The 12,941-nt window shown below is 45.3% G+C and overlaps 2 protein-coding genes across 2 annotated transcripts; both read right to left on the bottom strand.

Annotated features, from left to right (window-relative positions):
- Positions 1–1,037: 1,037 nt before the first annotated feature.
- Positions 1,038–7,523, bottom strand: BCR41DRAFT_388899 (P-loop containing nucleoside triphosphate hydrolase protein; the record flags this gene model as incomplete). Its single annotated transcript, XM_022028057.1, has 2 exons — positions 1,038–6,758; positions 7,506–7,523. 2 exons carry the CDS (start codon positions 7,521–7,523, stop codon positions 1,038–1,040), a joined length of 5,739 nt encoding a protein of 1,912 aa, XP_021878048.1.
- A 1,773-nt stretch (positions 7,524–9,296) lies between these two features.
- Positions 9,297–12,482, bottom strand: BCR41DRAFT_160182 (P-loop containing nucleoside triphosphate hydrolase protein). The gene has a single exon (XM_022019650.1). It carries the CDS (start codon positions 12,441–12,443, stop codon positions 9,387–9,389), a length of 3,057 nt encoding a protein of 1,018 aa, XP_021878047.1. The 5' UTR covers positions 12,444–12,482; the 3' UTR covers positions 9,297–9,386.
- Positions 12,483–12,941: the final 459 nt, after the last annotated feature.

Below are 12,941 nucleotides of genomic sequence, written 5' to 3'. Positions count from 1 at the left end.
GAGGGCCTCCCTCAGAACTCAACTTTTTGTCAAAAGGTCGGTCTTTCATGGCAATGGCCTTATGTGATAAGAAAGCTATAAGACTGAGTTATGTATGACAATGCGTGTACGAAAGGGTGAGTTGAAAGCCATACTCCTCCGAATTCCTTATATTCATTTCTTAGAACACACTCATATCTTTTCTTTTTTTTTTTTTTTTTTTTTTTTTTTTAAGTGCACAGGCAGAGTAGGCTCGCGAATACTATTCGAAGGAGTTCATCAATCATACCGTGTAGTAATGATTTAAACAACCTACCATTAAGATCTGGTTATTTCCGGAGAGTATACGTTTGAGGCCTAGAACAGCTTTTTGGGGAACCAACCGATTACATCATGTGTCAAATACTAAAGGAATTCACCGTTGAGGCCTGGTTACACGGTGATTTAAGGGCTGAGGAAGCCCGCCATTGAGCTCTGATCGTTATTTTTTGATCAAAAAAAAAAAAAAAAAAAAAAAAAAGGACTGTAGAAAATGACACAGAAAATAATTAGACGGCAGTAGTATCTGCACACTGTTGCGCACATATTTCAATAAAATCATCTTTGGCGATTATATTTTTGTAAGGGAAGGATAAAAGTGCAAAAAATAAAATTATCAGGCCTATAGTTAGACTCGTGCTACGACTTTGTAGCTATGCAGCTGGATCTGAAGCCTTTTATAGCCCCTACAACTTTAACAAAAATGGATGATACCGCCATTTCGGCTACCGCTGCGCACGAACCACAGAGCAAATAGCAAATGGTGTGTCGGCCAAACAAATAAACCTATGCATATACTCTAAGGCAACATAACAGAATTCTACACCTCAAAATAGCCAAATCTCTAGCAGATAGCACATCTCCAGCATGTTGAAAAAAAAAAAAAGAAACTTGAGATAAAAACTCGAAACCTTCACAATGTTACATTTGTACCAAACCATGGGGAAAAGGAATCAAAATATTTTATTCTAAGAGGATGTGGATCACTTGTGATATTTATGCTTGTGGATCTGCCTAAGCTAGCGCCTCTCGCTTAACACACGAAGCAGTGCTTTCTGTGTTGCGTTTGCAGTGTTACCTGGTCTGTAGCTGCCGAGCAGCATCTGTTTATCCTCCCTAAGCATGGTACAGATAATCCCGATAATGTCCGCACCCCGGCTCATCTTATCACACCATCTAAAGAGTGCGAGCTGATGCTCGCTACCCCTCATCTCCAGCTTATGCATCTTGTACGCCTCGGCAAGCAGGTGCATCCTTGACTCTTCTTCACTCGGTATTTGGGAATGGAGTGCCATAAAATCTGAAAGGGAGCACGAGAGTTCAGTCATCTTCATTGCCACATGCTTCAAAGGCACTTCCAGCGATCGACACGCCTTTAGTATAGCACCCGATTGGATATGGAGTGACAAGATGTCGGTGGTCTTGCTGTTTCTAGGCCCAACAAACAGACATGCCATTGACGACTGATATTTTGGCAAGCAATGAGCAGACATAATGTAACCCAAGTCTTTGTTAGCGTGCCGGCCATCAAGGCGTCGCAATGAACTCCATTCTAAAAATGTCAGTTCCCCCAACTTTCCTGACCCGGGCCCAATCTGCAGCGACTTTCTTCTTCGGAATACTTCCCATATGGGAGATACACTTTTATTGGCCTCTACCAGAGAGTTATGCATCATAATAAGCCCTGCCTTGGATGGAATGTGCGAGATCATCGACTGAACTAGGTCTACAGATGGAGGTTCAAACGCAAGCATCAATGCAACAACGAATCTTGCGTATCTATTGTTGTCCTTGAAATGCTCCCATATAGCTACAGCTTTTTCGGGTATTAGGTATCGTATCCGCATTACATCTCCAGACTTTGATTCGACTGCCTCGATTAGACACGCGACCAGTTCATCTTCCATCTCCAGGTCTTCGTAAAGCAAACAAGCTTCAGCATACTGCTTATCAGCGACCAGTGCCTGGGCAAGGAATAGCTTTACATCCTCGATTTTGAGAACACTCTCTGTCGACTGGTGCAATTCCTCGATCACTCCGTAACACTCAGCAATACAAAGCTGGATCTCGTGATCTTCCCCGCGAAGCCTGTGCTCTTTTCGGTGAATTAGAGCTCTTGTAAACCCTGCTTGTGCAGCGTCGCCGTACTGTTCAAAGACGTTGAGGGCCTGATGGAGCAATCCCCTCTCTCTCATCACGATCGCCATTCTTAGTTCGTCAGACACACTGAGCTCGTCAACTAGAAGGGTGATTTCAGGCAGAGGTCCACACTCCTGAAGCTCATTGTAATGAATGATATCGCTTATTCCGAGCGCCTTGATGATAATGCTGGATCTCTCGCACGGTGGAACGACCATTATAAGATGCTTGCGTGCCCTTGTAACGGTTACGTAGAGATGGTTTAAGTATATCTCAAAGTTCTCGTCTTCCTCAATATTACCCTTATCTAAGGTGGCAGCTCCCATGTTATGCCTTAGAGTCGATGTTTTTACACCCATGCTTGGGTTGAAGAGATCCCAACACACAACAAGGTCGAACTCGAGACCCTTACACTCGTAAGCACTAAAGACATTGTGAGATTTACCCAAAGACTCACGAAGCCGGTGTGCCCATGACGACGATGTGACGATCGCAGCTCTGTAGTTGTTGGATGGTACTCCGATATAGCGCAACACATCGGCTACATTTTCATGCTCGATGTCCTGTATCTCTACCAGTGTCACGGAGTTGCTAGTTTCCTGAGTATAGGGAGACGGTTCCATTGCGTGTTCTCTCATGTGGGTGTACGATTGGATACGGTTTGCGAGCGATATAATGCTGGGGTCCGATCGATAATTGATCTTATATCTAACAATCTCCATACTCTTGGGGAGGTGCTTATAGATAAGCGTCTTTATGCCATTGATCGAGATCCCTGGTGTAAGTCGCTGTGTGAAATCACCAGCACACACCACGCTCGAGGTGCGTGCAGACAGCATTATCTCGATTACGGACCACATTGTCCATGATATATCTTGGACCTCATCTAAGTAGATGCGTGCTATCTTCGACGCCATAGCCACTAATCGTTGCGGGTCTCGTTTGACGAGTGCGTGAAGATCGTAAGCATCGATATGGCCATGCAATGCTTTGATCGATTTGTACACCTTGTGCGCTGTCTTGTGCTCTGACCTAAGGAACCTAGTTCTGTTTTGTGCCTCTATATCGATGCGCGCGTGGATGGCATCGTAGAGCTCATCGGCGCCAATGCTGCGGACCATTGCAGGCATGGCATCCATGTATTCGGACCTAAAGATGTACCGGTCCACAAAGAGCTTTCCGCGTATGGCGCTATTCGACATGTAGAGCTTTGCAAGTAGAGATGGAAGACTGGTGAACGATACCAACCTAAAGCTCTCTTCCGTTATGCTCTCCCGTTTTAACAGTCTCATCGATGACCAGTTGGCTAACGAATCTGTTGCTCCTAAATAGAGCTGCATGTTGTCATAGTCTGCATCCATACCCAGTTGCTGCTCAATCATATCCAGCATACACTCCGTCTTGCCAGTACCCCCACCTCCAAGGATCATAGTGGGTCTAGATCTCATAAAGGGCATAGCTTCAATGTGGTTGTGATCGTTCAAAAGATGTACATTTTCTGGTACATCCGCCAATACATCAGCGGCAGGGACATCTACATCTGCGGGCACATAGAGCAACGAGGTACTTTTTGACATATCCTTGGAGAGGTCTACGCTTATACCAGACGACCACAGACTCATAGACGCAGAGAGCTTCCATTCTGGTTGCTCTTCGATGTCGCGACGGAGCAGCGGCCAGACCATTTTCTCGACGAATGTTTTGTCTCCAATGCCAAGTAGTTCAATGGCCTGGCGGTGTCCGCGCACCACCACGGTCCACGCAAGGCACACTGTATCACACACCGAGGTAATGAAGAACAGAGATGCTCCTTTTTGTTTGCGGAATAAAGGTCTAGTTGTTCTACCGCCATCTCCCGCGTCAAAGTCTCCACTGGCCAGCGCTTGCACAACATATTCGAGCATATGGATCCCTTGTGGGATTTTCGGGCCTATCATGAGTCTCTCGTAACGGATGGTCCAAACGGGGGTTGTGGTAACCAGGCCCTTAGCTATGAGCTTTAAAATTGTGGACGGTGTTGCTGGTATTTCCTTAGCCTTGGTACCAGTTACGCGTTCCGGCCCATCGTACAGCGGTACGCTCCTCATGTAGTCCGGATCGATAATCACGGGTTCCCTGTCCACACACAGGCTGTGCCAGTAGGATAGTGAGGCGTCCTGTTTGCCTGTCAGTGAAAGATTTACATCCCTCACTACAATAAAGTGATGTCGAGCTCTCGAAATTGCGACGTTAATACGGTTAGGATCGCACATAAAATCGTTAATTTGTGTAGTTCTTGTAAGCGCCACATAGATAACGTCGCACTCCTGTCCCTGGAATGAATCTATGGTGCTAACGACTATATTGAATCCAGATCTTTTTTGGGGTAGCATCTTGTCGATTAGATAACGTATAACGCTGGCTTGTGCCTTGTAGATACATATAATTCCAATGGATATCGTGGCGGCTACTGCAGGTTGCCGCACCCTTGCCTTTTGTGGGCTTTTCGCCATTTCAGCATAGGGTACTGATTCAGAAACAGGATTGCACGAAGGGGTTGACTTCTTTCTGTTCAACAGCAGCACGTTGAATACATGGGCAACAATGTACCTAGCCTCGTCGATATTCACCACACTCGTTTTCGTGATTTTTGATTGGCACGTCCGGGATCCCAGAAACATAACGGACATAATTGCTGGTAGTGTTGTAACGGGGCTCCTGCTGTGGATTGATTCGTCCGAGGTCAGCTCGTCATCGTAGAAGGCTTGAGATATGAAAGCACAGATGTCTTGATGCATGCGGTATTGTACGTTGAGAAGTGTAAAATGGCACAGTCGGTATGTCTGGAGACGCTCCATGAGGCTGCGGTCCATCATCTCGCGCTTGCCTCGGTTGGATGCGCAATATCCTGGGAGCTGTTTTGGGTCTCCAACCAAAATTAGGCGGCGAAAGCACGAACCAACGCGCATTAGTGCAGCCACATCTGGCTCTAGTGCCTGTCCTGCCTCATCGACAACGATATACTCTAATCTTTCCAGGCGTTTATTATAAGTCAACGATATCCCAATATTAATCGTGCAAAATACAACAGACGCTGCGCCGAGGAGAGCTCGCTTAACCCACCCATAAATAGATATGGGTTTAGAGAGTGGCGATGTGCCGGTATGCTGACTAACACTGCAAAGTTCGAGCAACGACTTGAGGTCGACGGGTTCAAAAAAGAGCTTAAGTTCGTTGCGCATTCCTAAAACAAGGGACTTCACCTGGGTCAAATCGGTAGATGGCAGCTCATATTCGCTGATCGCACCCTCCGTAAACATAAGGAGGGCGCAGGCTTCCTGAGACAGTAGCTCGATTAAACCACTCTCCACACACGCATTGAAATCGGCGGCCACAATACTCTTAACTTCATTTCTTGTCGTGCTCCCGTGACACGCGGTGGGGGTACGCTCAAAAGCGCGTATGATGGTGTGCAACACAGCATTGACAAATTGGTGATATCGGGTGGTAATTGTAAATGGTTCAAGCACAGCTCTCTTGCGGCTATCAGTAATCTTGGGTGGCCTCATAACCATGATACACTCAAACTTGTTTTTAGGCTTTTTGGTGGTAACGTACTTATACGCAAGGTCCGCTATAGCAACATTCGACTGTGCACACGCCAGGACCTGCGGTCTCGCGTTATCTTGGCCATGGGAGATAAGTAAACGCACAATTTCAGCGATTACTGTCGATTTGCCACATCCAGGAGGGCCCTGAATCAGCACCACCTTGTCCCCATCTTCCTGAGTTGCTCTTGATATCGCAACCTTTTGCGATTGGTTCATCGACTCGAGTACATCATCTTGAATGTCTACAGTATTGTCCGTAAAAGGTCTAGTGTCTGTCACAGGGCCTTTCAAGAACAGTTCTGGTATTGACTTCATCGCAACCTCATCGGAAAGGCTCCTCACAACACGCTTATAGGACTTAAGATTATCAATCGCCCACATCAGTACCTTAATGTTTCGTAAAGAAGATATTTGTGCGTTGAATGTAAAAATGTATTGCCACAAGCTGCTTTGCGGGATCCTGGCAATGTGGCTCAAGAAGCCGATGTATCTCTTGGAGCCTGTTTCATCGCCAAAGCTCTTAGTAATAACAGCTACGACTACGTCGTTGTAATTGTACATTTCCGGCTCTCCGATAAGGACCCAGTCCTCTGTGCTGAGTCTGCCAGTACCACCACTGCCTCCATTTAATTCGCCATCGTCTCCCTTTAATTCGCCTTCATCTTCATTTAATTCGTCGTCATCTCCATTTAGTTCAGCATCAGCGGAATCTCGAAAGGCGTTATTATTTACGCGTCTGAGGTTACAGGGCTTACGGTCATCTGGAGTCTTGCCAAACAGCGCCCTAGCTGCTTTGATCTGAAATTCGTATTCATACATGTCTATTAGCCTTTTGGTGTATATACTAACAGAGTCATATCCATCCTCCTTAAACGTGTCCGCTCTGTCTTCCCTCCATTTGATTTTTTCATCCTCCTCAAATTTAGTTCGCAACTCCCGGGTGTCGTACAGTAACTTCATCGAAACGCGCAAGACCTCGGAAGACTCCTTTTTCTGTTCGGTTTTGATCATCTAAAAAAAAGAAAGAAAGGATAGAAATGGTTAGCAGCAGAACACCATCGAGTATTTTCATACTCCGCACCATAAATCGAAATAAAAGCTGAGCACCGCTTTTACAACAAGGTCGGTATAGAGAAAGTGCACGCCAGTTAAGTGCCCGGTCTTAAATGTGTTTAGAACCCAGGTTAGCTTAAATTGTACACAGTATCAAATGTAAGAGCGGAGAGCTCCAAGCCGCCAACACCTCTACACTCGCCTCTCTCCTCAAATGACTATCTGCTATCACCATTACCTTAACGTATGTCAAACTAATTCCAAGTTCAGTGGCGCAAATAAAATAAACGCGTCTTCAAAAACAGTCACAATGACTGATGGTTCAAAGAAGTAATGGAGGAAGCAATTGAAAAAAGAATGTGAATCGATGCAAGTGTAGGGATGATTGTCCTGATTCCGTATGAAGTACAGAGAAAAAGACAGAAAAGCTGAGTGAGCGAGGCGATAGAGACATCAAAGATATAATAGAATATATCAATATATCCTTGGCTCAAAGAAAAAAATAGCACATTTCAAAGTATAGCACCTGAATACAAGCAAACGCAGGAATGTACACGTTAGCATTTTTTCCATATCAAATCTGTTTGTGGAAATCCTTTCTACTTCTTGATGTTTTTTTTTCCTTTCGGGGGATAATCAGCAAGAGCCCTCTTTCATCACCAAGGAGATTGATCCGATGATTATTTGGACAAGGAACGGTCTTACATGATGTTCTGTACCCATTCTCCCTCTACAATAGTTTATCCCAGCAGTGGATAAAGATCGAAGGATAAATATGACAGTATCTATTGTTTGGTTTATGCCTCAAAGCAACCAAACATCGCTCCGCTTATTTTTTGATTACTTGGCAAACACATCCTCTACACAAGCAGGGGTTGGTATAGTAAAATAGCACTAAACATGTGTTCTTTAACACCAATGTCCACTGTAAATGGTGTTGACGTTGTCAAAACCCTACAAATATTATTGTGCTAGCTTCTGGCACATCCCTTTCCTCAAAGACTTACACAGACTACTTTCTTCCTCCATCCTCCATCCATTATTGATCCACACAGATAGTTGCCTTTTTATGTTTTCGTTCTTTCTTCTCAGCAGGAACTGTTATTACATCGAGCTAGCCATAGTGTAGGAGCCGCACCCATCAGGATAAGATGCATTGGAAATAAAAATACATAAAATAAAATGTCGTCATATTCTAATACTTCGCGCTTCATGAAACGGCAACCAAATTTGTGAGTATATAAAGATTCCTTAGTCTTATCGTAGTATCTCAAGGACCTGTACATGTATGTTATGTACCTCCACCCAAAATGAAACTGCCGCCGAGATATACCTTCTCTTTTGGGACGACAATCCTTTTGTATTTGAACACGTCTGTTGGAGTAAAGTCTTCCGCGCCTCTCATAAGCTTTTTCGTATAGATGACAGCTGGATTGGCATGGAGTTCGCCTCCTAATTTCTGGGACGTGAATAGGTCCTTTATATTTGCTCAAAGTAAACTTATAATTCATGGGGGCCAGGGTATTTTTTAAATCAATTTTTGAGCCTCCCTTAATGATTTCTTCGTGAAGGTCTTGATGATTCATTTGAGGTTCTCGAACCACACGCTTTGAACTCTGTCAATATTTTTTGGGACTGTTCCCATTTAGAATCCAAGGGCACAAGCGCTGCTCACTGTTGAACACTTATAGTTTCCCTTTGAAAGAATAAAACATTTGGACAATATTGGAATCCACTGTAGGTAAGGTTGTGGAACGTTTAAAGCTTGTGGAGGATGCAAAGCGTATGGCAGCCATTTCAAGAAATGATAAAATGAAAGCTTAGTAAATTGAGGAAGCTAATTATCGAAGCTTCATGTTACGCGTTCTTTTTTTTTTTTTTTTTTTTTTGTATCATCGTATCCCGCCAGTCACTTCGCCTTTTTATAGTCACCTTTTTTGGCTGTCACGTAATTTTTTGTAATATTTTAATAGAAGAGAGAAGAGAGAAGAAGAGAAGAGAGAAAATATAAGAGAGAAGAAGAGATTGATATCGTTATTTTGGCTGCCACTGCGCACGAGACACCGAGTAAATAGCAATGGTGTGTCGGGTCAACAAAAAATCCCACGCATATGACCTTAGACAACGTAACAGGGCTCTACAAATCTCAGGCAGATAGCATATGTTCGGCATATTAGCTGGCCAAGTCGAATAACATGACGACTTAAGCTTATTATCCCAGGACCATATATGTCCCACCCTATACTCACCCTTTTGTCTTTAGTTTTACTATTTTTTCCTGGCTCACTATCAAGAAGATGCAGATCCAACTTGGTAGCAGAGCAGATTTATATAGTTTATTTCTTTTATTTAAGGGTAGTTTTCTGAAAAGTTCGCTAAATTAGGCAATAAAAGAAGATAACACATATATGGTCCTGGCTCGATGGATAATGGAAAAATAGAACCTGAAACTAACACAGGGTCACATTTCATACCAATCTAGGGAGAAGAGAAATTGGAGTATTTTATTTTAATGGGTTTGGATCACCTACGTATAATATTTAATGCTCGATGGGTCTGCAATCGGATAGGCCTAAGCTAGCGTACCTATAAATACCTCTCGCTTAATACACGAAGCAACGCTCTCTGTGTTGCGTTTACAGTGTTATCTGGACTGTAGATGCCGAGCAGCATCTGTTTGTCCTCCTTAAGCATGGTGCAGATCATCTCGATAATGTTCATACCTCCACTCATCTTAGCGCACCATCTAAAGAGCGTGAGTTGATGCTCGCTACCTCTCATCTTGAGCATATGCGTCTTGTACGCCTCGGCAAGCAGGTGCACCCTTGACTCTTCTTCACTCGGTATTTGGGAATGGAGTGCCATAAAATCTGTCAGAGGGCACGAGAGTTCTCGCATCTTCGTTGCAACATGCTTCAAAGGCATTTCCAGCGAGCGATACGCCTTTAGCATAGCACCCGATTGGATATGGAGCGACAGGAGTTCTGTAGTCTTGCTGTTTCTAGGCCCAACGAACAGACAAGCCATTGACGACTGGAATTTTGGCAAGCAACCAGTAGAAATAATGTAAACCAAGTCTTCGTTGGAGTGTTGACCATCGAGACGTCGCAATAAGCTCCATTCTAAGAATGTCAGTTCCGACTCTTCCGACCCGGATCCCATCTGCGACAATTTCCTCTTTCGGAATACGTCCCATGTGGGGAATACGCTTTCATCGACCTCTACCAGGGAGTTATGCATCATAATAAGCCCTGCCTTGGATGGAATGTGCGAGATCATCGACTGAACTAGGTCTACAGATGGAGGTTCAAACGCAAGCATCAATGCAACAACGAATCTTGCGTATCTATTGTTGTCCTTGAAATGCTCCCAGATAGCTACAGCTTTTTCAGGTATTAGGTATCGTATCCGCATTACATCTCCAGACTTTGATTCGACTGCCTCGATTAGACACGCGACCAGTTCATCTTCCATCTCCAGGTCTTCGTAAAGCAAACAAGCTTCAGCATACTGCTTATCAACGACCAGTGCCTGGGCAAGGAGTAACTTTACATCCTCGATTTTGAGAACGCTATCCGTCGACTGTTTTAATGCCTCGATTACGCCGTAACACTCAGATATACAAAGCTGGATCTCGCGATGCTCCCCACGAAGCCTGTGCTGCTTTCGGTGGATTAGAGCTCTTGTAAACCCTGCTTGTACAGCGTCGCCATTCTGCTCAAAGACGTTGAGGGCCTGCTGGAGCAATCCTCTCTCTCTCATCACGATCGCCATTCTTAGGTCGTCAGGCGCGCTGAGCTCGTCTATTGGGATGGTAATTTCAGGCAGAGGCCCACGCTCCCGAACCTCACTGTAATAAACGATATCGTCAATCCCGAGCGCCTTGATCATAATGCTGGATCTCTCGCACGGTGGAACGACCATTATAAGATGCTTGCGTGCCCTTGTAACGGTTATGTAGAGGTGGTTTAAGTATATCTCGAAGTTCTCGTATTCGTCAATATTGCCCTTATTCAACGCGGCTGCCTCAATGCTACGCTTTAGGATTGGCGCTTTTATACCCATGCTTGGGTTGAAAAGATCCCAACACACAACAAGGTCGAACTCGAGACCCTTACACTCGTAAGCACTAAAGACATTGTGGGATTTACCCAAAGTCTCACGAAGCCGGTGTGCCCATGACGACGTGGTGACGATCGCAGCTCTATAGTTGTTGGACGGTACTCCGATATAGCGCAACACATCGGCTACATTTTCATGCTCGATGTCCTGTATCTCTACCAGTGTCACGGAGTTGCTAGTTTCCTGAGTATAGGGAGACGGTTCCATTGCGTGTTCTCTCATGTGGGTGTACGATTGGATACGGTTTGCGAGCGATATAATGCTGGGGTCCGATCGATAATTGATCTTATATCTAACAATCTCCATACTCTTGGGGAGGTGCTTATAGATAAGCGTCTTTATGCCATTGATCGAGATCCCTGGTGTAAGTCGCTGTGTGAAATCACCAGCACACACCACGCTCGAGGTGCGTGCAGACAGCATTATCTCGATTACGGACCACATTGTCCATGATATATCTTGGACCTCATCTAAGTAGATGCGTGCGATCTTCGATGCCATAGCCACTAATCGCTGCGGGTCTTGCTTGACGAGTGTGTGAAGATCGTAAGCATCGATGTGGCCACGCGATGCTTTAACCGATTCGTAGACCTTACGCGCTTTCTTGTACTCTGGCCTAAGAGAGCTAACACCGCCCTCTGCCTCTATATCCATGTGCGCGTGAATAGCATCGTAGAGCTCATCGGCGCCAATACTGCGGACCATTTTCGGCATGACATCCATGTATTCGGACCTAAAGATGTTACGATCCACAAAGAGCCTCCCGCGTATGGTGTTATTCGACATGTAGAGCTTAGCGAGTAGAGATGGAAGACTGGTGAACGATACCATCCTAAAGCCCTCTTCCGTTATGGTCTCTCGTTTTAGTAGCCTCATTGAGGACCAGTTGGCTAAAGAATCTGTTGCTCCCACATAAAGCTGCATGTTGTCAAAGCCTGTACCTGTGTCCAGCTGCTGCTCGATCATATCCAGCATGCACTCCGTCTTGCCAGTACCCCCGCCCCCAAGGACCATAGTGGGCCTGGACCTCATAAATGACATGGCTTTAATGTGGCTCTGGTCTATCAAAAGATGTGCATTTTCTGACACATCCACCAGTGCATCGTTGGCAGGAACATCTATATCTGCGGGCACATAGAGCAATGACGTATCCTCCGGCATATCCTTAGAGAGGTCAACGCTAGCTCCAGATGACCACAGACTCATAGACGCAGGGAGCTTCCATTCTGGTTGCTCTTCGATGTCGCGACGGAGCAACGGCCAGACCCTCTTCTCGACGAATGTTTTGCCTCCGATGCCAAGGAGTTCGATGGCCTGGCACTGCCCGTACACTTTCACAGTCCATGCAAGATACACTGTCCCACACACCGTAGTAACGAAGAACAGGGCTGTCCCCTTTTGTTTGCGGAATAAAGGCCTAGTTGTGCTACCGCCCTTCCCCGCGTCAAAGTCTCCACTGGCCAGTGTTTGCACGACATATTCGAGTATATGGATTCCTTGCGGAATTTTCGAGTCCACCATGAGCCTCTCGTAGTGGATAGCCCAAATGGGAGTTGTGGCAGCCAGCCCCTTAGCTATGAGCTTCTTAATTGCAGCCGGCGTTACTGGTATTTCCTCAGCCTTGGTATGAGTAACGTGTTCTGGCCCATCATACTGAGGCACGTCCTTCAAGTAGTTTGGGTCGACAACCATCGAGCTCCTACCAACACACAGGCTATGCCAGTAGGATGATGAGGCGTCTTTTTCGCTTGTCAGCGAGAGCTTCTCATCTCCTACTACAATTATATGATGTCGAGCTCTCGAAATTGCGACATTAACGCGATTAGCATTGTCCATAAAAGTGTTGATTTGTGTAGTTCTTGTAAGTGCCACATAGATAACATCGCGCTCCTGCCCCTGGAAGGAATCTATAGTGTTAACAAGTATATCAATACCAGATACATTATGAAGTTTCTTGAACTTGTCGACTAGATAGCGTATAACGTTGGCCTGTGCCTTGTAGATACATATAATCCCGAC

This window comes from Lobosporangium transversale, assembly GCF_002105155.1.
Source record: "Lobosporangium transversale strain NRRL 3116 chromosome Unknown BCR41scaffold_41, whole genome shotgun sequence".
Taxonomy (NCBI): domain Eukaryota; kingdom Fungi; phylum Mortierellomycota; class Mortierellomycetes; order Mortierellales; family Mortierellaceae; genus Lobosporangium; species Lobosporangium transversale.
The sequence above is the reverse complement of the archived record's forward strand: the minus strand, read 5'-3'. Positions and strand labels throughout refer to the sequence as shown.